At 49.3% G+C, this 23,012-nt stretch overlaps 1 protein-coding gene across 2 annotated transcripts; it reads left to right on the top strand.

The window, feature by feature from the left end:
* Nucleotides 1–3,274: 3,274 nt before the first annotated feature.
* DDRGK1 (DDRGK domain containing 1) lies at nt 3,275–13,790 on the top strand. 2 transcript variants are annotated; one of them, XM_045808152.2, is made up of 9 exons: nt 3,277–3,448; nt 4,610–4,813; nt 6,296–6,408; nt 6,635–6,736; nt 9,499–9,621; nt 9,909–9,947; nt 12,504–12,560; nt 13,070–13,118; nt 13,490–13,790. In XM_045808152.2, exons 1-9 carry the CDS (start codon nt 3,358–3,360, stop codon nt 13,654–13,656), a joined length of 945 nt encoding a protein of 314 aa, XP_045664108.2. In that variant the 5' UTR covers nt 3,277–3,357; the 3' UTR covers nt 13,657–13,790. The 2 variants fall into 2 exon arrangements, with proteins under 2 accessions (XP_045664119.2, XP_045664108.2); XM_045808163.2 differs by lacking the exon at nt 9,909–9,947 and having other exon boundaries at nt 3,275–3,448.
* Nucleotides 13,791–23,012: the final 9,222 nt, after the last annotated feature.

Raw genomic sequence — 23,012 nt, 5'->3', positions numbered from 1 at the left:
AAATTTGGCATAGCCAAAGCCAAGCCTGGTCTTTTCACCCGTTTCCCAAGCTTGGGACCTCAGTATTTCAACTCCCTCATTGCCTCATCCCTACATCTTCTCCCATCTATCCTGCCTTCTTCATGCCCACTGTCTAAGCCAGATCTTTACAACCTGAACACAATGAAGGGGTGCAGGATGAGATGTCCCAATATGTGCCACTTTGACATAAAGATTATTTGAGTTAAAAGTAATAAAAACAGGGGCGCCTGGGTAGCGCAGTCGTTAAAGCGTCTGCCTTCGGCTCAAGGCGTGATCCCGGCGTTCCGGGATCGAGTCCCACATCGGGCTCCTCTGCTGGGAGCCTGCTTCTTCCTCTCTCACTCGCTTGCTGTGTTCCCTCTCTCGCTGGCTGTCTCTCTGTCACATAAATAAATAAAATCTTTAAAAAAAAAAAAAAAAAGTAATAAAAACAGCAGATGCAGGAAAGGCTCTCTGCCTCCCCAAAACTGCCAAGATTTACATTGGAAAGGAGAGCCTGCAACAGGAAATATTAACAGACACACCCCCTCCAGGAACTTATCTGCATAATAGAGCAACCTTGTTTTTCCCAAACATCCCTTTTCACCTTCCTAAGGAGATTTCTCCCCCTTTGTATCCTCAGGCCCTTACCCCTTCTTAGTTCTTAAAAGCATCATGTTGCTGACTCATTGTCTTTGGAATCTCTTGTCTATGTGGACTCCCCTTACACACGCCTATTAAATTTGATTTTCTCCTCTTAATCTGTCTCATGTCAGTGTGTAAGGCCAGTGAGGACTATAAGGCAGAGGAAAGTCTTCCCCACCCCCCCAACTGTAGCAGAGGGTAGAAAGTGCCCCAGCAGACCCACCTGTGCCTCAGCCTTGACCCACTGCTAACACCCCCATTGAACAAGTCCCCTGTCTCCTTCCTCCATGGACTCAGCAAGCACAGATTAACGGCAAGGGCAGATTCGGGGCCCCTCTCTCCTAGTGAGGAAACTCCTGACAGAGGAACATCAGAAGGCAGAGGTCTGTCAGTGCCTGGATGAGCTATTTTGCTTAATGTTCTTGTCCCCTGATAATCTCAAATTTTTTTACACCCCAGGATTTGTCAGGGAATATAAAAAAACTTCATGTTCTCTAAAAACCTTTGCTCAATGACCTTACCATAGCAGGAATATTGCACAGGCCAAAAGGCGTTACTGTGTCCTCGAGTGGTCCGGAAGGCTTGTTCAGGCAATTTGATGAGGCAATGTGTGAGGCTCCTTGGAGTTGATCTGAACGTAGTGGTTTAGATTCAGGGAGCAAGCGGCCGTCCCTTTATGTTATCTGTCTTCCTTCTTCAAGAAGTCATGGGGAATCCCCAGGGAGTTGGAGAGGCCGAGGAGGTTCCCCTCTGCAACGTTGACCTCCTGACTGTTGAAAGCTTCAGCTACAACCTCAGGCAAGAAGCTGTTGGCCAGGGACGTGCATCCAGTGTACCACACAGACAAGTAGCATGTTATATGGTCAGTGCAATGCCCCTGGGAGCACTGGGTGCTGGAGGGATCATCACAGGCCTGGGAGGCTTGGACAGTCCCCCACAGAAGGTTATTAAGCAGGGAATGTTGTGCTAGACCTCACTCTAAAGCTGAAGGCCTAGGAGAACAAGAGCTTGTGGGGAGAGAGGAAATACATGAATACCTGAAATTGTATGCAAAAGTTTGTGTATATGTGATCTTTAGTCAGGACTCTTGGTTGCAGTGACAAAAACCTTCCTAGTCAACAACAAAACAAAAAAGAAATGTACTGATTGGTTTAACTGATGAGCGAAGGTATAAAGTCCCCCGCTTGTGCTCTCTCTCTTGCTGTCTCTGTCAAATAAAGAAATAAAATCTTTACAAAAAAAAAAAAAAGGATTTTATTCTTTTGACAGCAGAGCAGGGAGGAGAGGGAGAGGCAGGCTCCCCGCTGAGCAGGGAGTCCAACGGGGCTCATCCCAGGAGCCCGGGATCATGACCTGAGCTAAAGGAAGATGCTTAACCAACTGAGCCACCCAGGCGCCCCTAATTTTTATTTTTTAATAAAACATTTTACTATGGGAAATTTCAAACTTAGGCAAAAGTGTCAAACTTACCAAAAGATAGAAAAGAGCAGTATAATGAGCCCCAATATACCCATTACCCAACTTTAATAATTTTAAACATTCGCTATTTTTATTTCACCTATCCTGGCCTACTTGCTTGCTTAAAATTTAAAAATGTAAATTATGAAATATTCCAGAGTTACAGAAAATAATAAAATAGAGGCTGAAGTTCCCACTATTCCAGCTTAACAAATGTTAAAATGTTCACATGGTGCTATCTTTTTTCAGATCTTCCACTTCAGACCATTGGTCCTTGGATCTTTGTGTTACTGCACACATACTGCTACAGCAAATTACCAGTAGTTGCTGTTTACTTTTTCAAGAATCTTGAGTTCACATACTGTCCCCCCAGTTTTTTTTTCCAAACGACTTTACTGAGGTATAATTAGTTCCTAGTTTCTAAATAATTCTTAAGAATTAAAGGGAAATTTAAATTCCCTGTGGGTACTTAAATTTTGAGTGCTCACTGTGGAAAACTGGGTCACTAATTCTCGTATTAGTCTAATAACGCTAATTTTATGCTAAAATAGGTACAAAATTGCAGGTCTGGGTAAAAAAATATATCACAGTTCATTTAAATATAAGATTTGGGGGGCGCCTGGGTGGCTCAGTCGGTTGAGGGACTGCCTTCAGCTCAGGTCATGATCTCAGGGCCCTGGGATTGAGCCCCACATTGGGCTCCCTGCTAAGTTGGGGAGCCTGCTTCTCCCTCTGCTGCTCCCCCTGCTTGTGCTCTCGCTTGTGCTCTCTTCTCTCAAAATAAATAAAATACTATAAATAAATAAAAGATTTGGTCTCTTCTTTTATGAAATCATATGGCACAGATACAGACAAAGCTCTGCCCCAATCCCATCCGTTTTTTCCTCCTCCTAACATCTATCCTGAAGTTGGTGTGTATCATTCCTAAGCATCTTTTTGTACTTTTTCTACATATGCATGTTTCTATAAACACTCTTGTGATAATGCTTAATGCTTTTAAAGCACATATAAATGTTGTCGCACTGCACAAAATCGTTTGCGATAATTTCCACTTACGAGTATTTGTATGCCCCCCAAATTCCTTTCAGAGTAAAAAATCGAGGCGTCTCTACGGAGTGTGCGGCCTGGGCGGGGCCCCGGCTGGTGGGCGGAGTCTAGAATGGAAAACGGGAGGGGCCATATGGCCGTTGGGCGGAGCTCGGGAGATCCGGGGCCTCGGGGCGGAGGCGTCGGTTCCGGCTGGAAGCCGTCGTCATGGTGGCCCCCGTGGTGTACCTGGTGGCGGCGGCTCTGCTTGTTGGCCTTATCTTTTTCCTGACTCGCAGCCGAGGTCGGACGACAGCAGGTAGGAGATGCCGCCGCTCCAGGGTTGGTGGGGCCGTGTTCTCTAGACTCCTGAGCCGTTGTAGGCCGTCGCACCGCGGCGCATGCGCTGGCATGCCCGGCTGAGCTGACGAGTAGCTCGGCGCCGGATTGCGCTCGGCGCGCTTCAGGCCACCTGCGCGCCTGCGCATACCTGCGCGTTGCGGAGCCGGCGGCGAGCCGCAGTGCTGCTGTCCCAACTCGCGGACGGGATGGCAGCGCCCCTACACCTTTCTGCTAGCCTCAAGGACAGCCTCACTCAGTCCCTCTCTTCGCCACCCGGCACTCTAGACCCACAGGGGCCCGTCTCCTGGCTGACATGATCCCACGCCTCATTGGGACTGCCTGTGCGCCCCCAGGAGAGGCCGCAGGGGTGTCCCGTCCCGCCCAGGGTGGCTGCAGAGCGGATGCCAAGAAGGGGGCACCTGAATGTTTTGTGCCTACCTATGAGCTGTAACTCCCTGAAGCTCCCTCCTTACCCCTCAAAGAGAGCACCTATGCACCCTCCTCTCCTGCACCCCGACCAGGAGCTCATGTCATCTGTCTACAGAACAGATAACGCTTGTCATCCTCCATCCCCCATTTCTTGTCAGTATATGGGTTTGTGTATATGTCTCTTCCCCTTTCTGGGCCCACAAGCTACTTCAGAGCACCTGCATGCTCCAAGGGCAGGGGAGAGAGAGCTGAGGTAAGGCCGATAGTCAAGAAATCTTTCTGGAAGGGAAGACTCAGCCCCCAGGTGTGCTCCCGGTTGGCATGCCTTATAAAACTATGGCAAGTGGTGTTAGGCAGGCAAGAAATAAATGCAGTCCTGCAGTGGACATTCATATGTGGTCTGGAGAAATCAGGGTGAGCTTCCTGGAGGAGGTAGGGCTTCATCTCCTCCTGCAGTTGGTAGTCATCTGACAGGCCAGCTGGAAAAGTATCAACAAAGGCAGGAGGGAACGGGTGATCCTGCTGCATAGGACCAAGGTGTGGGTCTGGGTTATAATGGCCTTTATGATCTGAGAATTTGGAGCTTTGTGCTTCAGGCAGCAGGAGCCTGGAGGAAGTTGAGTGGAGGGTGAGGCTACCAGGGTGCTGCTTCCTGCCAACAGGTGGGTTGGGCTGCTAGACAGTTGTGTGGTTTGTCTCTTCCCTACAGCTGGTCAAGAGCCATTGCACAATGAGGAGCCGGTAGTAGCAGGCTCAGTGGCCCAGCTTCGGCCCCTGGAGCCCGAGGAGCAGAGAGCCGGGGGCAGGCCCCGGCGCCGGAGGGACCTGGGCAGCCGCCTGCAGGCCCAGCGTCGAGCCCAGCGTGTCGCCTGGGCAGAAGACGATGAGAATGAGGAGGAAGCCATCATCCCAGGTGAGAGGGACCTGGCCTGGAGGAGAAAGGGGCTGGTTTAGGGCATGAAGGGACTTCCAAAGCTGGGTGGAAGAGTGGGGCGTGGAGCTACAGTGTAGGAGACATGTCTGAGAGCCACAGGATGGGGTTGGGAGAGGGGAGACTTGGGACCCATCTTTTGGTCCCAGAGGCCAGCAGTTCTGGACCCTGACCCCTATTCTGTTGGGCCAGCCTCTCTTCCTTCATTTTTGCTTTCCATGTCTAAGCAAGAGGGCAGGGGTCTTCAGATTGACCTAGAGAGTTCCTCAGCCCGCTTCTTAGATCCCAGCACCTTACTGGTATGGGCACAGTCATTTTTTGAGAGCCTCACTCTAGGGCTAGGGTACTTAGCCAAGAGCTTCTGCAGTTCCTGAGGTGAGGTCACCTATAACCCTAGAAGGGTTTGGGATGGAGACATTTTGTTGACAGAACTTCCATAACCCTGAGAGACCAACAGAGCCCCTGGGATTGTGGGAGAAAATATCTCTTTTCCAGTGCTCAAACCTGGCTTGAGCCTGAGGAAGGGGCATTTGGGGCTTTTGCCCTTGTGCTTTTGGGAATTAGCCCCTTTGGCTCAAAAAAGAGGCAGTCTGTGGTGCCATCCCTCTTGTTTCAGACCTGGAATCAGACATCTCTGCTCCTTGAGCATCAACAGGTCTTTTTTTTTTTTTTTTTTTTTAATTTTATTTCTTTATTTATTTGAGAGAGAGCCTGCATGCGCAGGGGTATGCATGGGAGAACAAACAGGGAAGAGCAGAGGGGGAGGGAGAGAGGTGGGGACGGGGAATCTCAAGCAGACTCCACGCCGAGCGCAGAGCTGGGCGCGGGGCTTGAGATCGTGACCTGAGCCAAAATCAAGAGCCGGACACTTAACCAACTGAGCCACCCAGGCGCCCCAGTATGGCTTCAACTTTTAGCTGGCCCTAACTTTCGGTAGTCTTGGATTGGAGCTGTCTTTTTGGCCAGGGGCCGAGCCCAGAAGCCTCAGCAGTTCCTGACCACAGTGAGGACAATTTCAGTTATGAGGAAGGGATACGTTTCCCCATGTGGCCGTCCTTCCCTGGAGGTTTGGCTTAGAGACAAATCCGAGAACTCTGCAAGCCCAGACATCCCTGCCTGTGATTTTCAGATGCTTGGATATTGGAACCTGACACCTCCCTTTTTGTGGCTATGCAGCATCTAAAGTTACTGTCCCCTTGCCCCATGATTCCCTCACCTTTCCCCTACCTTACCCTCTACCCTCAACACACACCCCCCCCACACACACACTCTCACATACACACGCTCAGAGTGTTAATCTCTGAGTTCATGGTAGATGTTTTTGGAGGGCAGAGCTGGGCTAGTGACAGTTGCAGGTGAGAGGAACAGGATTCGCTGCCATGTGGAGAGGGACAAGGGGTAGGGTGGATCCATCATCATCAGCCCTCTCCAGCACCTGAAATGTCTTTCTTTGACCGTATGCAGCCCAGGAGGAAGAAGGTATCGAGAAGCCAGTGGAAAGTCACCCGTCAGGGAAAATTGGAGCCAAGAAACTACGGAAGCTAGAGGAGAAACAGGCGCGAAAAGCCCAGCGTGAGGCAAGCAGGAGGGTTGGGGTGCAGCTCTGAGAAGTGCGAAAGGGTCCTCCCTTCCTCATCCCCTATGTCAGGCCCTCCCCTCGGGTTCTTTGCATGCTGCTCGCCTGACTGCCTGTTAACAGCCTTGGTCCATGGTCTGGCCCAGGCATTGCCCCCAGCCTGTTTGTGAGGTGGGCAGGCACTAGGTGGGAGTCGGGATGTGCTCCCTATGAAGGCCTCTCTCCAGGCAGAGGAGGCTGAGCGTGAGGAGCGGAAACGCCTCGAGTCCCAGCGTGAGGCAGAGTGGAAGAAAGAGGAGGAGCGGCTTCGCCTGGAGGAGGAACAAAAGGTAAGACTGACACCCCCCATCCTGACTTCTGACCCCTGAGCAGGTAGCCTTGCTTCTCACGCCGCTCCTCACAACTCTAACCTAGAAGATGGGCCACGGACTGGATTCAGGAACAGTCCCTGGTTTATGTGGTACCTGGACTCTAAAAACAACCTGTATAAAACTGCTGCTGGAAAGCAGAGCCGGAGCTGGGGATTTTTGTGCAGGTGGTTTATTGAACATGCCTGAAGCATTTAAAGAAAATTGAGATGGTTGGAGTGGCTGAAACAAGATAAGCAAGGAGAGAAGTCAGAGAGGGAGTGGGGTCTGGATCCTATGGACCTTGAAGTTGTTAAAGGTCATTGTAAGAGCTGATGGATCCTGCCTGGCCTGTTTAGGGCCTGGCCTGGAGGAGATGGATGCTCAGAGAATGGGAACCACACAGTAGAGGTGGTAAATGAGCATTCATTTGCCAGATGCGTCTTTCTTTCTGAGAACCGGTGCCCAGGAAAGGGAACATCACAAAAGTGTGGTGTGTATAGAGAGAGAGCCAGGACTGCCCCAGTTAGGAGGACCTAGCTGGTGCCTTTAGCCTCTCACTGGCCCTGCTGTCCAGGGAGCCTGGATGGCAGAAGACCTGGGTTTGGGTGCTGTAGCAAATGGACCGGAGCATAGCAGAGAGGAGGCATTAGTGGGGATTGTTTACCTTTCTGAATGGTGATCCTGCTTGTCGGACCTTAAATGTCCTGGGGTTCTCCTCCCCTGCACCTGACCTGACTGTGGTATATTTCCCACAACTGATATCGATGCAATGTCTTAACTAAACCCCACACATTATTCGGATTTCAGTAATTTTCCTCTACTATCCCTTTCCACGGTCACATCCAGGACGCCACATTACGCTGTCTCCTTAGGCTCTTCTGGGTTGTGACATTTTTTTAGATTTTCCTTGCTTTTAATGATCTTGATAGTTTTGAGGAGTATTGAGCGAATATTTTATAAAATATTCCTCAGTTTGCTTGACTGATTTTTTTTTTTTCTCATGGTTAGACTGGGGTTAAGGATTTTTGGGAAGAAGATCACAGGTGAAGCGCCGTTCTCAACGCAGCATATGAAGGATACATGTTGTTAACTTGACTTGTCATAACTGACATTAACCTGGATTGCTTGGCTCAGGTTTTCTTTGCCAGATTTGTCTGCTGTAATGTTACTCCATGCTTCCTGTAGTTCTTTGGAAACAAGTCACTATGCACAGCCCACACTGAGGGGGTGGGGAGTTATTCTCCACCTCCTCGAGAGCAGGGTATGCAAAGTATCGGGAATTTTTCTGTACAGAAGATTTACCTTTTCTTCCCTGTGTATACATCTGATTCTTTGTTTATACCTACATGGACTTGTGGTTATTTGTTTAGTGCATTGCGTTACGGTCCTGTACTATCTTATTTATCTTGTTATGTAGGTCATTGGGAGCTCTTGCAGTTGGCCCCCGTGTACCTTTGACGTAACCTCATTGTTTTGGTTTCTGAGTACTGTCTTACTTTTTGGCACTACAAGATGCTCCAGGCTTATTTGGTATATTCTCTGTCCCAGCTTTAGCTACATGTTTTTTTGTTTTTTTTTTTAAAGATTTATTTATTTATTTATTTGACAGAGATAGAGACAGCCAGTGAGAGAGGGAACACAAGCAGGGGGAGTGGGAGAGGAAGAAGCAGGCTCATAGAGGAGGAGCCTGACGTGGGGCTCGAACCCGGAACGCCGAGATCGCGCCCTGAGCCGAAGGCAGACGCTTTAACCGCTGTGCCACCCAGGCGCCCCTAGCTACATGTTTTTAAATCTTTTTGAGAGCTCCGGAAAATAGGATGACTTGGAGGGAAGCTACGGCATGAGGTGGTGGTGATGATGGAATGACATGGATGGACTGAGTTTTCCGGAAGTTGAAGGCAGAAGTGGTAGATAGGACTTTATTTCTGACCAGCTGGCCAGATGGCTGTGTGACTCACTGAGCCAGGGACCCAGGAGGAAGACCGGACGTGTGGGGAGTAGATCACAGAGTCTTTCTGGGACGTACTCAACTTGAGGTGCCTGTGAGATGGCCCAGTGGGTGTGTCACGTGGGAGGAGAGATTTGGGGGCAGGGGTACAACTGTGGCAGTCACTGGCAAGGAGATGGTTGTTGATGCTGTGGGCATGGCAAGGTGGCCTGAGGAAGGGTAGGGAGGAAGGGGAGGAGGGAGGAGGGACGGGGCTGAGCAATGGAGAAGGTGAGGAGAATGGCCCAAGGAGCAAGAGGAAACCCAGGAGAGGGGATCTGCCAGCCACACGAGGGAAGAGGAAATGGTCGGCTCTCCCCGGCACCACTGAGAGGACAGGGTTATGGGGCTGATGGTGTCCCTTGGATTTGGTGGGATGGCGGGAATGGGTGAGACCGGAGCACTTGTTTTGGTGGAGCTGAGTTTCAGAAGGCAGACTGGAGTGGGCAGGAGGGGTCAAAGGAGCCTGGGTGTTTGTGCACGAAGTTTGGACATGAGAGGAAGAGGGGGGTGGTCGCTGGCAGGATTTGAAAGGAGAGGGGGCCGAGCAGCACCTGTCTGCGAGGTCATGGAACTGATGAGAAGGGGGGCCTCTGCCAGTAGCTCAGCTTGTGGTTGAGGGAGCAGTGTCTTGAAGGAACTCCGTCCCTGAGAAAGGGCTGGACTGTACGCCCTGCTGCCCCGTGGGGGCCGCAGAGCCCAGAACAGGGATGGGGTGGGCACCCGCCCCAGCATGCCTGACTCTTGTCCGCAGGAGGAGGAAGAGAGGAAGGCCCGGGAGGAGCAGGCCCAGCGGGAGCATGAGGAGTACCTGAAACTGAAGGAAGCCTTCGTGGTGGAGGAGGAGGGTGTGGGCGAGACCATGACTGAGGAACAGGTGGGCCTGCTGCCCCTGGAAAGCCCATCCCTGTGCCCACCAAGCCCGCCACCGCATCCCAGACACCCCCTGGTTCCTTGCTTGCCGCCCTTGTCAGGAATTGAGAGGTGGGTGGGCATCAGGCCCCGCAGGCTCTGGTGGCCAGAGGCCTCGTCTTCAGGAGAGGCGTGCCTCCGAACCCCTCACTGTGGGCAGCTGTGCTTAGGCAGATGGCAGGCAGTGGGTGGGCATAGGCGCTGGTAGCCCCTGCACGGGGGACCCTCATCCTGATCTCTCTGCTCCTCTAGTCCCATAGCTTCCTGACTGAGTTCATCAACTACATTAAGGTAAGAAGCCACGGGACAGAGCCTGGGCGTCAGCTCCCTGCCTCACGAGCGTGTGTGTGTGTGTGTGTGTGTGAGAGAGATATGTGCCCTCTCTGGACGTGGAGGGAGTGGACCTGAGCCAGGGCGATCAGCGGCTCGCTGGAGCTCACACAGCAGTGGGCAGGGGACCCGGGAGTCTGAGCTGCCCAATCCTGGCCAGAAGAGCCCCTTCTTCTTTGACAGTGGAAAGGGACCTGGTCTGTGTGGGAGGCCTGAGCCTTCAGTCAGTTCCTCACATTCAGGGCTTGACAGTCTCCCTGCTCCTCAGACCCCACGCTCAGTGAGTCACTGTGTTTTCAAGTTTCTTCACATGTGTTTTCTGTCAGTTCTGTCACCCTGAGGCTCCGCTGAGTTGAAACAAGCATCCCCTGCCGCGTGTTCCTGACCAGGAACGTGGGTCTTCGGGGAAACAGGGTGATGTTTCCTTTGGAATCCAGGGCGGGGCAGCACGTGTGTCCCCTCCGTCTGTAGCCGTGCCGGGTTCCGCTCCGGGTTGCATAAGCACGTCCTGCTTTGCTTTGCTGCTAAGCAACTTCTCTCCCACGAAGGATGCGACGAGGGGAGAGGTTTTCAAGTGCAGCTCAGAGGTGCAGAGGCGGCTGAGGGAAGGAGTGCAGAGGGAGTGGGGGCGGTGGTGGGGGTGCTACTAGGGGGTGCCAAGGAGCCAGGCCTTGCATAATCCTCCCCCCACCTCTTCCAAAGGGAGCAGGGTTCAAACTCCTCCCAGTGGTAAGGGGCTGGGCTCCTAGCCTGGAGCCCCGGTATTCCTGGGGGTGAGGGGAGAGGTCATTCCTCTCTGATGGAACCCATTCTCCACCCTGGCACCCTCGAGGGCTGGCAGGACATCTCTCACGCTTTCCTGCTGCTGTTTGGAACTCACCATCCCCACCTACCCAGCAGGCAGTGACAGGTCTTGAGTCTGTCCTCCAGAAAGCCCTCGTGCACCAGTTTCTGCTCGCCCCCCTCCTCTGCAGAGACTTGAGTAGGCCCCGGGGGCAATTCCAGCCCTTACTTTCAGAGGCTCACTAGAGAGGCCGTTTTCTGGGGGTTCTCCAGACTCTCTGGACTGGAGAGGTCTTCCAGCCCGTGCAGGCTGACCCTCCTAGAGCTGCTGTCTGCAGGAGGAGGACTTCCGGAACTCAGCCCACCTGCCTTCTTCCAGGCTGCAGGGGGATGGGCCCTTTCATCCTAGGGTTCCAGAACTGGAGGCATGTTTTTGTGCCGAGCGTAGTGGGTGTGCAGCGTAGGCCTAACCTGCTCTTGTCCATCCTCTCTCCCTTCTGAGCACGGCTGAGTGGGTTGGTGTGTTTTTCTAAAGGCACTTTTGGCCCCTCAGGCCAGGTCTTCAGGGACACCTGGGGTGACACCTGGTCGCATTCTGAGCTGTTACTGAACCTAGGGCCTGCTCCCTGCTTTGTAGGTAGAGGCCAGCTGGCCAGGTCACCTTGGGCTGGCCGCCCCCGGCCCGCCCGCCCGCCACTCACTTGCGTCCCCGCTTGCGCGTTCATTTTGGCACTTTGAACAGTCACATGCCATCCGCAGCTCAGGAGGTGCCACCGTATCACTCCTCCCCCAGCCTGTTTGCTGTGGAAGATGCTGGAAACGCAAAAGACCGCCTTCTCTCACGTCACGTGCTGTCTGTCTGTGGGGGAGGCAGGGCAGATGCCGGTGTGGGACCCAGCGGTGGCCCTCGGCCACACCCCCACCGGGAACTGAAGTTTCTGACGAGGGTATGAGGGAAGCACGCGGAACGTGGCCGTGCGTGCAAAGCTCTGAGCAGATTTAGTGACAGTTATTTTAAGGGTGGACACAGCGCCTCAACAGCATGAAGAGGATGGTGAGCAGCGTGGCATGTCGCGGTGGTGGGGTCTAGGCCGAGGGGGCAGTAAACAGAGGGAAGACAAGAACGAGCTCTCCTGCTCCTGCCAAGACCCTGGCTCGTCGGGGCTTCCCGTCTGCTCTCTTCTTGTCCACGTTCTCGCCTGTCTTCTCGCCGGCTGTGAGCTCAAGGGCAGGAACTATGTCTTGTTCACCACGGCACCCCCACACCTCTCAGCTCCTTGTCCTGTCAGATCTTCAGCAAACACGGGTCCTAGTGACAGTTTTTTAATAAGCTTTGGCAGTTGTCAGCCCCTCCATCTCTGGTGCTTCCCCTTCCAGCCTGTTCACGATGTTAAACTGATACGGCCGGATGCGGAGGAGAAGGTCACAGCTGTGCTCGACTCTCCATGGGTGTCTGTCCCAGCATGGTCCCCAGGCCCGAGATGTGACTCATGGGGCAGGTGGCGGTTGGGGCAGATCCCTCCCAGTAAGCAGGGTCATGAGAGAGTCGATGAGTGTGTGTGTGTGTACACGTACAGGCAGTTGGAAGAGCGTGTGAGTAGTGTGTGAGGGAAACAAGGCTCTCCCATGGGAGCACGGAGCCTGCTTAGCCAGCCACCCAGAGCAGAGCAGGTGGGTGTGCCAACCTCAGAGGACTCCCATGCTGACGGGCTTTCTCCCCTTCCCTCTCTGCAGCAGTCCAAGGTCGTGCTCTTGGAAGACTTAGCTTCCCAGGTGGGCCTGCGGACTCAGGTAAGCCCTTCAAGGTGGCCTGCTCCGTGGAATATGGCCACGGGGTCTGTACGGCTGTCAGAGGGGGACCGCCTTAAAGATGGGAGTCTTGATGCCCTTATGCAAGAATAGACTAGGAATTTTTTGGTGCCCCAGGAATCTTGTCTTTCTGCTAGACAGAGGAATAAGAAAAAAGCTCAAACCCCATCACTCCAGCAGCCCCTGTAAGCGAGGCAGCCCAAACTCAGTTACCTTGACAACTCTCTTGCAAACAGGCTGCGCCAGCCTTCACGGCCAAATGTCCCCACCACGCCTCTCCTGCCTTGAAGAAAGCCGCTGTCGGGGGTCTAACAGTGCTCTGGGACCAGAGCCCTGTCTCCCCTGAGCCCCTCCAGAGGAGAAGCAAAGAGTGACATTGGGGGTGGCCATGAGAAGGAGAGGAGGAGATTTGACTGTGGTGGGAGGGAGAGTGCAGCTGTCTTCTGGGACAGCAGTGCCCATCTCTGCTCTGAGACTTGTTCTTCTCATAGGATACCATAAACCGCATCCAGGACCTGCTGGCTGAGGGGACTCTGACAGGTGAGGGGATGAGAGTCAGTCACCACAGGCCCTGGCCCTGGGGAATGTCTAGCCACTGAGGGCCTGCAGGGATTTGTTGCAGAGGCAGGATGACCTCCCTCTCAGCCCTGGGTGGGAAAGTGTTGTGCAGGAGGGGTGCTGAGCAGAGGGACATGCCCAGGCCTGGGAGTAGCTCAGGGCGACAGGGACAGGCAAGGAAGCCTGATTTGACTTGCATGGCCAGGACTGGATGAACAAGGGGAGCCCAGGCAGGTAGGCAGGCCTGGAAGGCTCTGAGCCAGTTGTGAAGGGGTGGGTGGGTGGGCATTCTCCGGCAGCAGCGGGGAGGGGGCCCTAGAGGGCTCAGCCCTACAACCCTCCTGTCCCCACAGGTGTGATTGACGACCGGGGCAAGTTCATCTACATAACCCCCGAGGAACTGGCTGCCGTGGCTAACTTCATCCGACAGCGGGGCCGGGTGTCCATCACTGAGCTTGCCCAGGCCAGCAACTCCCTCATCGCCTGGGGCCGGGAGCCCCCTGTCCAGTCCCCAGCTTGACCTAGCCCTTCTCTTTTGGACGGGGAGCTAGCACAACCTACCTGGCCCTACATCTTGATCCCTCCCCACCGCCGTGGGGGAGAGATGGAAGGTAGCCAGGCAGTTAAGGATTAAAGGCCTGTGAGCACTGCTGAGCTTGGTGTGGCTTAATGTGACAGAAGGCCTGGCCTGGGATTCCAGATGAGCAAGTGAAGTCTAGTCCTCAGAACATATCTGGGGGGTGGGCGGGAGGAGCCCTGCGGAGGCAGATGAAAATTCCATTCTTACCATGCGTTCATTTGCTGAAAAAGAATATTGAGCATTTACTGTGTTCCTTTGTATCCTACGAAGATGAGGTCTTTCTCTCCCTCCCACCACTTCCCACAGCAAAAGTGAGCAGCCTTAGGGCAACACCTCCCCAATCTGGGGAGTGAGATCTCACTATTGGTTATACGGATGGTTTCAGGAGCCCTACGGAGGGCTGAGAGCCCTTAAGGAGAGGAGAGAGGTGCCAAGGATAGAGTGCTAAGGAATAAGGAACATCAGCCTTTGAGAGGGAGGGAAGAGCGGTCAGGGAGGGACAGAGGCCAGGCAGGTGGAAGGAAGCGAGGAACCTGCTTGAGCTGGTTAGAGTTGTGCAGTGGAGAGAGGCACTTCCTGTAGTCTGTCCCATGAATTTAGCTCTCCACCCTGGACAGAAAGTTGAAGCGATGTGGGTGATTCCACCCACTGGCGGATGGAAGGACCATATGCTCAGGAGTGGGTGTGCGATGGCATGGGAGAGGTGTATCTCCTGTAGGGTCAGTCCCTCTGCTTCCTGCGGCTGTTCATGGCGTGAGCACCCTGCTGTGCTGCAGGTGCGGCATGGGTTTAAATGGGTATTTTTTATGCAAGGTTGGCCCTAAACATAACCCACGTACCTCCCCTGGTGCCTGGCGGAGGAGGCGGCTTTCTGTCCCCACCCTGGAGGAAACTGTGAGATGGTGACGGAGACAGGACTTCAGGCTGTAGGGTAGAGCCTCCCTGAGTGTCATCAAAGAGGATTTTGACTCACTCGGGGCCATAAATATTAACTAGAGTGCCTAAATTCCAAGTGACGCGTGACTGCTGCTTCTGTCAGCCGCAGGCACTCGGAGTCACCTGGAGCTAGGAAGGGCCACGTGCATTGTTTGGAATGCCATCTGGGAGCCCACAGTCCTGTAGGAAAGGGAAGAAACAGATAAAGGTACTGACATTGTGAGAAAGAAACATAAAATTATAAAGGGAAGAGAAAGCTTCCAGTTTGAGTGATGGTTCTCAGCCCTGGTTGCTCATTAGAAGCCCCTGGGGATTTACCAACAGTCTCCTGCCAGGCCGCGTCCTGAACCAGTGGAACCAGAATCTCGGCGGTGGGACCCCAGAGGCATCAGTGGGAGATACCAGCGTGTGCCTAGGTGGAGGTGAAGGTGGGGTGCAAAGACAGGCCATCAAGTGACAAGTAATTAAAATCCCCACCGGAAAGGGCTTCTCCCTCGAGCAAAGCAGCTGCTCCAGGTCTCCTCCACCCTGTCCCTCCGCTCTTGGCCACTGCCATGGCCACTGCCATCCAGGCAGCAGGAGGACTGCAGCAGCCCCAGCTCCTCATTCCACCCTCAGGACATCCCACCCTCCGTGCCCAGGCCAGGAGGGAGGAAAAGGCACATCCCTTTCTCACATCCTGGAATCCTAAAACCCTTATGTCCCAAGGGCTTAGTGTAGAGAAAACCTGTGATCCTTTGTGCATTTTGTAGTGATCAACCCACTAATCTAAGAAACTTATCAAATGAGCAGTTCTTGAAAGAGTGATAATATTTTTCTAAGTATGTATAAACCACTTTCACAATAAATGAAAACTTTCAGGTTTAACCACTTGTAATTTTTCAAGCATTTAAACAACTATTACTTAAATACTTCTCAGCATTTAAAGTCCCCAAATTTAATGTATAGAATTATTTTAAATGCTTTAACATCTCAAACAATAGACCAGACAGTCTAGTAGTAGTAGAACGGTGACATTACTGATCTGTGTATGTAATACTGAAACTGATCATAAACATCTCAGTACCATGGATTTACATTGGCTTATTCACTAGCTCTGGTTTTATTTCTTTTTCTTCCTGAGGGTACAGTTCTCACTTCTCCTGGAGCCCCAGGGTGATTATCTCAGGTGGCTGAGAATATATATATGAAAGATGAAGCAGGGACCCAGGACTTGACATTGACTGTGACCCTGAGTCTTTTAGTTGTGTGGCCCCTTTTTCCCTTAGTCAGTGGCTCACCGACTAAGCCTTCCAGGCGCCCCACAAGTGCTTATTGAAAGTTTCTCATAACAAAAAGCTTAAAATTAAACACAAGGGGGGGTGCAGGCACCTGAGTGGCTCAGTCAGTTAAGCATCTGCCTTCAGCTCAGGTCATGATCCCAAGATGCTGGGATCTCCCTCCTTGCTCAGTGGGGAGCCTGCGTCTCCCTCTCCCTCTGCCCCTCCCCCATCTCGTGCTCTCTTGCTTGCTCCCTCTGGCTCTGTCTCATAAATAAATAAAATCTTTAAAAGTAAATAAACACAAGGGGGCCTGGCTGGCTCAGTCGGCAGAGCGTTTTGACTCTTCATCTAGGGGTTGTGAGTTCAAGACCCATGTTGGCATAGAGATTACTTAAAAATAAAAATTTGTTTTCAGTTTGAAAGTAGTCGTTTATTAATTGACCAGGTTACAAAAATAATCATGGTAGGGGCGCCTGGGTGGCTCAGTCGTTAAGCGTCTGCTTTTGGCTCAGGGCGAGATCCCGGCGTTATGGGATCGAGCCCCGCATCAGGCTCCCCTGCTGGGAGCCTGCTTCTTCCTCTCCCACTCCCTCTGATTGTGCTCCCTCTCTCGCTGGCTGTCTCTCTCTCTGTCGAATGAATAAATAAAATCTTTAAAAATAATAATAATCATGGTAGATACCTTAGTTTGTCCTTCTAATAAGCCTGTTAATCTGGTCGTCCCTGTTGTCAGCATCTCCACCTTCTACCAAATGGGTGGTCCTTTTCTTCATTCCCCCTCATGGAGAAGATAATTTGAAGGGCCTAAAAATAAAATATTTTAAAAAATAAATAGGGGCACCTGGGTGATGCAGTCGGTTGAGTGTCTGACTCTGGATTTCAGCTCAGGTTGTGATCTCAAGGTTGTGGGATTGAGCCCTGTGTTGGGCTCTGTGCTTGGTGCGGGGTCTGCTTGATAGTCTTTCTCCCTCTCCCTCTGCCCTTCCCACTCATGCTCTCTCTCTAACATAAATCATTTTAAAGTAAATGAATAAACAAACACAATGAGCCCTAGATGGCCTCATGATCCTGGCTCGAGGTAATCAGAAAAGGGGCTAAAAAGCTGGCCCTGCGAGGCCACCCGTAGTCTCCCATGCACCTGACAGCTGAGTGACCTCCAGGCTACACGGTGGCACCCGTGCAGGATGCACGTTGGATATCTGTAATGCAGAATTATTTAATACATTCAAAGTGTGTTTAAAAAAGCAAAACTAATGTACTCTAATCTACAGAGAGCCTACTGAGTATGAGGCAGGATGCTAAGCACCCCAGGGAACTGCAGTGAGCAAAACATGACCCAGTCCACAAGTGGGGGATGGGGCAGTGGTACTAATCTGATAGGGAGACCGGCCAGCAGGTGCCTGGCCAAACACTGATATACGAAAGGGACCGGTGGCTCACAAGCAGAGGACTTCTGGGCTGAGGGGAGGACAGGTGCGAGAATGTAAAGGCTTGTGATTCGCTAAGGGGCTGTAGTGTTGGTTGGAGGAACCGGAAGCCTGGGGCAAAGGACAGAGAAGGTGGAAAGGGAGGTTGGGACCTGGTTGGGAAGGGCAGGGGTTGCTGAGCCCAGAAATACTGATATTTGGTGAAGGGAGGGGTGTTTAGTTAATTAGTGTTTTGAATGAGTAACTTTTTTTTAAAAGATTTTATTTATTAGAGAGTGCGCAGAAGCAGGGGGAGAAGCAGGCTCCCCGTGGAGTGGAGCAGGGAGTCATGCAGTGCTCGATCCCAGAACCCGGGATCATGACCAGAGCTGAAGGCAGCTGCTTAACTGCCTGAGCCACCCAGGCGCTCCAAGTATCTCATTTCTTAACCCTTCTTTGCAGTCATCATATCCCACAAATCATCATTACTCCATCAGCCCCTCCCTCCGCACCCTCATTGTACCATCATCAGAGGGTACCACCTCGAGCCTTCACAAGTGCTTGCCCCAAGACATCTGCAATCCCAAGCCTCAGCCCCAAGGTTGGAGATGACTATTCCAGTAAGGCTGTGTTTTTCAAACTTATTTGACAGTATCTCTTAGTAAGAAATCCAATTTCTATTGAGGACTTAGTCCATGGTTCTATGCCGTGCATAGAGATAACTGAAGCTAAGGTGTCCTAGGGCTTTGCTTAGTATGGTTAATGCATGTTGATATTTGCTTCTCTAATCTATACCACTGCTGATGGTGACTACATTGATTTCATACCCCACTAACAGAACTCAGCCTGCAATTTGAAAAACAGGGTTCTAAGGAGCCTGTTCCTTTTACATTGAGGACAGGGCCAAGGATCAATATCTGGGTACAGAGTTGTGTATCATACATAACTTGATAGTCACAGGGTTGTACCAAAACCAATTTAGACTACAGTAGTGACACTGAAACATAGTTCTACTTGGTTTATCCTGACACCATACATAATTTTTAGTTTATTATACATTATTTGATTACTCATTACAGCAAAATGGATAAGGCAACCCTAGAAGAGAACCTATCAAACACCAATACTGTAACATTAAACTTGTGTAAATATGACCTTTTGCACACAACCTGTTAGATTTACTGGCTGGTTTAAGTAATTTTAACTTTCCTGACTTACATTTCTAACGTAGTGATATAAAAACACATCCATAATAATACAAAAACTGAAACTAGTAGTGCTCCAACTATTCTAACTGAGCAGCTGAGATTTAATACTTCTGTTGCTTTATTTCTCTTTATTTTTCATCAACGAGGTTAGGCCATTTTGTAGTTGAGCTAAACCCTGTGGTTTTATAGAACAGCAAAATCGGGCGGACACAGGCTTGATGTCTACTTTGGCAGGTATCTTTATGTATTTTGTAGTTAGTGCATATTGCCTCGTATCAAAATAGACCATAGTAACAAATAGGAATAGATGAGAAATTATTGAACATATAAGCCATCATTGCTGAATTGTAACTCGAGAGAGGAAAAGTTGACAAGTGGTAAGGGGAAGAACACATGGGAAGTTTAGGGCCCGAAGGCAGGCAATAAAAGTCTCACCTAGCCGCCTCATTTAGTCTGCAATTGTATCATCTGCAATGTAAAAAGTTAACAAAGAACGCTTTCTGATAGACAGATTTACCCCGGCTTTTACAAAAATTAAATCTGGCAACATTTTTGGAGTCTGCATGTTTCTGTAAAATTGATGGAAGATTTGGGTATAACCATAATTCCATGATGCAGTAATCATTATTATTCTGCTTAGGACCTTTAAGAAGAACAACGTGCTTCACAAATAGATGTGAGCTCATAAAACTTAAGATGGTGGGTGGTAGGGTGGTGGCTGGTATTTTTATGCTTTGTTTCTAAATATCTTGCAATGAGGTTTACACTGTATAGATACAGATAAGTTTCTTTGTTAGTATTATATAAACAAAGCATCTATTATGTGAAAACAAAAGAAAAATGTTAGGGACCCTTGAGAACATAAAAGCAAAAACCATCGTCTATTGGGAAGAATGTGCGATTAGTAAAGAAGAGTGGTTAAAAGGAGAATACAGTCTAGTAAGTTTTTAATGTTTTTCCCTTTTTATTTTTCAAGGGTCCGCTCCCGTGGGTGTGTGTGTAAACATCAGCTCATCAGCCTATAAAACCCCGTGTAAAAGACCCCAGCATACTTGAATCATAAATGTTTCAGTTAGTTTTATATTGGTCTGGATAACCCCCAAGACCTTTACTAGTCATGCCCAGGAATTTTTGGCCCAATTCCAGAAGTTTTTATTTCCTCATAAAGCAAGCACAGCTGTAAAAAGCTTTAGTACAAACATCCAAACTTAAGCATGGATTAAGGTGCCTTGTCTGCTCCCCCCGCTCCCCATTTGGCATTTGGAGGTCACTCCCCAGTCATCCCAGAGGAGCCCCATGTCCTCTTCTGGATAACTTGATGGGTAGGACCCCAAAGGGTCAGATTGTCTGTTAACTGGTAGGTTTTCATTTGCATCTGTTCAGTAACAGCAGGGCTAGAGATGTTTTCAATGGCTTGTTGGCCATTTGTATTCCGTGAATTATTTATTTCTCTTTTACCCATTTGTCTGTAGACCCGAGGGTTTTTGCAATTTCATTCATCATTCAACAAATGAATGTTGAGTGTCTGTTATGCGTTTGCATTAGTTTTCTAGTACTGCTGTAACGAATTACCACATACTTAGCGACATAAAACAACACAAATTTCTTATCTTTTAATTCTGTACGAGTCCAACATGGGTCTTACTGGGCTGAGATCAACATAGAGCTGTTTCTTTCTGGAGGCTCTCCTCCATCTTCAAGCCACATCCCTTGGCTTGTGGTCCTTTTCCTCCATCTGTAAAGCCAGCTACCTTGCATCTCTAACCATTCTTCCAAAGTCTCATGTCCCCCGCCCCCACTGCTGCCTTCCTCATCCACTTTTAAGGATCCTTACGATTACACTGGGCCCACGTGGATAATCCAGGCTAATCTCTCTCTTTTTTTTTTTCAAATAAAGATTTTTAAGTAATTTCTACACCCAGCATGGGGCTCAAACTTACAACCCTGAGATCAAGATCCCATGCTGTACTAACTGAGCCAGCCAGGTGCCCCTCATCTCCCTATTTTAAGGTTAGCTGATTAGAAACGTTAATTCTATCTACAAGCTTAATTCTCCTTTGCCATGTAACCTAATGTGTTTATAGGTTCAGGGGATTAGGACTTGGGTATCTTTGGGGGTTCATTAATTCTGCCTACCAGAGTATTAAGATGGGGATATGAAATTTTTTTAACTTATTTATTTATTTATTTATTTGAGAGTGAGAGCACATGGGGGGGGGGAGAGAATCTCAATAGACTCCCCACTAAGCATAGAGCCAGACTTGGGGCTCCATCCCACAGCCCCAATATTATGACCTGAGCCAAAATCAAGAGTCAGATGCCTAACTGACTGAGCTACCCAAGTACCCTGGGATATGAAACTTAAAATATCCTGTCTGCATAGATGCTACAAGTTAGTGGGGAAGACAGATGATTACTCAATCACAATTTTCTTCCTTTATATTATTTTTCAGATTTTGGTATTAAGATTATTCTACCTTTATATAATGAGTTAGGGAGCTTTTCATCTTTTCCTCTGATTTAGAATGATCTCTTTATAGATTGGATGGAACTCAGCTGTAAAACAGTCTAGGGCAAGTGCCATTTAAAAGGGTAAACCTTGAACAATATTAATTCTTTTTGTAGTTATTGATCTTACTAAAAACTAATTAAAATCACGTTTAAGTAGCTTTTTCAATTTAAAAGCTTTAGTTGGTGCATAAAAACAAGAAAATACTGAAAAAAGAGCTCATTTTATTATACACAAAATGTCCGCATCCTAGAAACCTCGATTTACACTTGGCTTGCTCCCCCACCTCCAAGTCTTTAACTTGAATGTCACTTCCTCGGGGAGGCCTTCCATCTTATTCAGAATTGGGATCCCCTAGCAATCTCAACTTCTCCTTAATATTTGCCATTTTCTAATCCACTATATAGTTTACTTACTGTCTCCTCCCACTAGAATGCAAACTCCCATTGGGACAGGGGTTTTTGAGCAGATATTTAATATATTAATAGCCTGCTGTTTCTAAATTTTCAGAGCTTATTCACCTGTTTATTCTTCCAAGCAAACTGCATTATCTTTTCAATTTTTTTTTAACAGAAGTAATACAGGCTTGTAAAGAAATGCGAACATTAACAGAAGTGCCTAGAATCTTCTCTCCTGCCCTCCTCCATGCAATCCCACCATCTCAAAGTAGCCACTATTAATAGTTTGATGTGCATTTTTTTCACTTTACTATGCAGGTACATATATATTCTCACTAAAATAATAGAAGATGGGGCACCTGGCTGACTCAGAAGAACATGTGACTTTTGGTCTCGGGGTTGTGAGTTTGAGCCCCATATTGGGTGTAGAGATTACGTAAATAAATAAATAGATTTTCAAAGACTATATTTAGGGGCACCTGGGTGGCTCAGTCATTAAGCATCTGCCTTCGGCTCAGGTCATGATCCCAGTGTCCTGGGATCGAGCCCCGCATCGGGCTCCCTGCTCAGCGGAGAGCCTGCTTCTCCCTCTCCCACTCTTCCTGATTGTATTCCCTCTCTCACTGTCTCTCTCTCTCAAATAAATAAAATCTTTATAAAAAAATAAAAATAAAGACTATATTTATTAGAGAGAGCAAGCGGGGGGTGGGGAGGAGCAGAGAGAGAGGGACAAGCAGACTCCATGCTGAGTGTGGAGCCCAATTCCGCTTGATCTTATGTCCTGAGATCATGACCTGAGTTGAAATCAAGAGTCAGATGCTTAACTGACTGAGCCATGCAGGCACCCCTAAATATTTTTTTTTTAATGATTTTTTATTATATTATGTTAGTCACCATACAGTACATCCCCGGTTTCCGATGTAAGGCTCGATGATTCATTAGTTGTGTATAACACCCAGTGCACCATGCAATACGTGCCCTCCTTACTACCCATCACCGGCCTATCCCATTCCCCCACCCCCCTCCCCTCTGAAGTCCTCAGTTTGTTTCTCATAGTCCATAGTCTCTCATGTTTCATTCCCCCTTCTGATTGGCACCCCTAAATATTTAATAAATAAATTAAATAATAGAAGAATTAAAGTATGCATACATAGGATTCTGTTCCTTACTTTTTTTTCATGTGCTATAGTCATCTTTCTATGTCAACACATAGATGCCTGTGCCATTCTTTTACATGCTGTTTTTACATTGCACTGGATCCATCGTGATTCAGTTACTCAATCTTCCATTAACAGATTGATGTATTTATGTTTAAATTTTTCTATTACAGTCAGTATGTCAGTAACTTATCTTTGCACACCTATTTTATTATTTGTGATGGCATTTCTTCCCAGAATGGAATTACTAAGTCTGAGGATATACACATTTCACATTTTTATGTATCTCTTACCCAAAAGTTTGTACGTCCCGAAAGTTTGTACCTCTCAAAGACATGAGTTCCTGTTTCCCTACAGCCTCACCAACATGCAATATCATCAGTTTTTAAGTTTTGTCGGTCTGATAGACTCTTCTTCCCC

This window comes from Ursus americanus, chromosome 22 (assembly GCF_024610735.1).
Source record: "Ursus americanus isolate L20-20 chromosome 22, mUrsAme1.1.p, whole genome shotgun sequence".
NCBI lineage: Eukaryota > Metazoa > Chordata > Mammalia > Carnivora > Ursidae > Ursus > Ursus americanus.
Note: the sequence above shows the minus strand (reverse complement) of the source record. Positions and strands in the feature narration are given on the sequence as shown.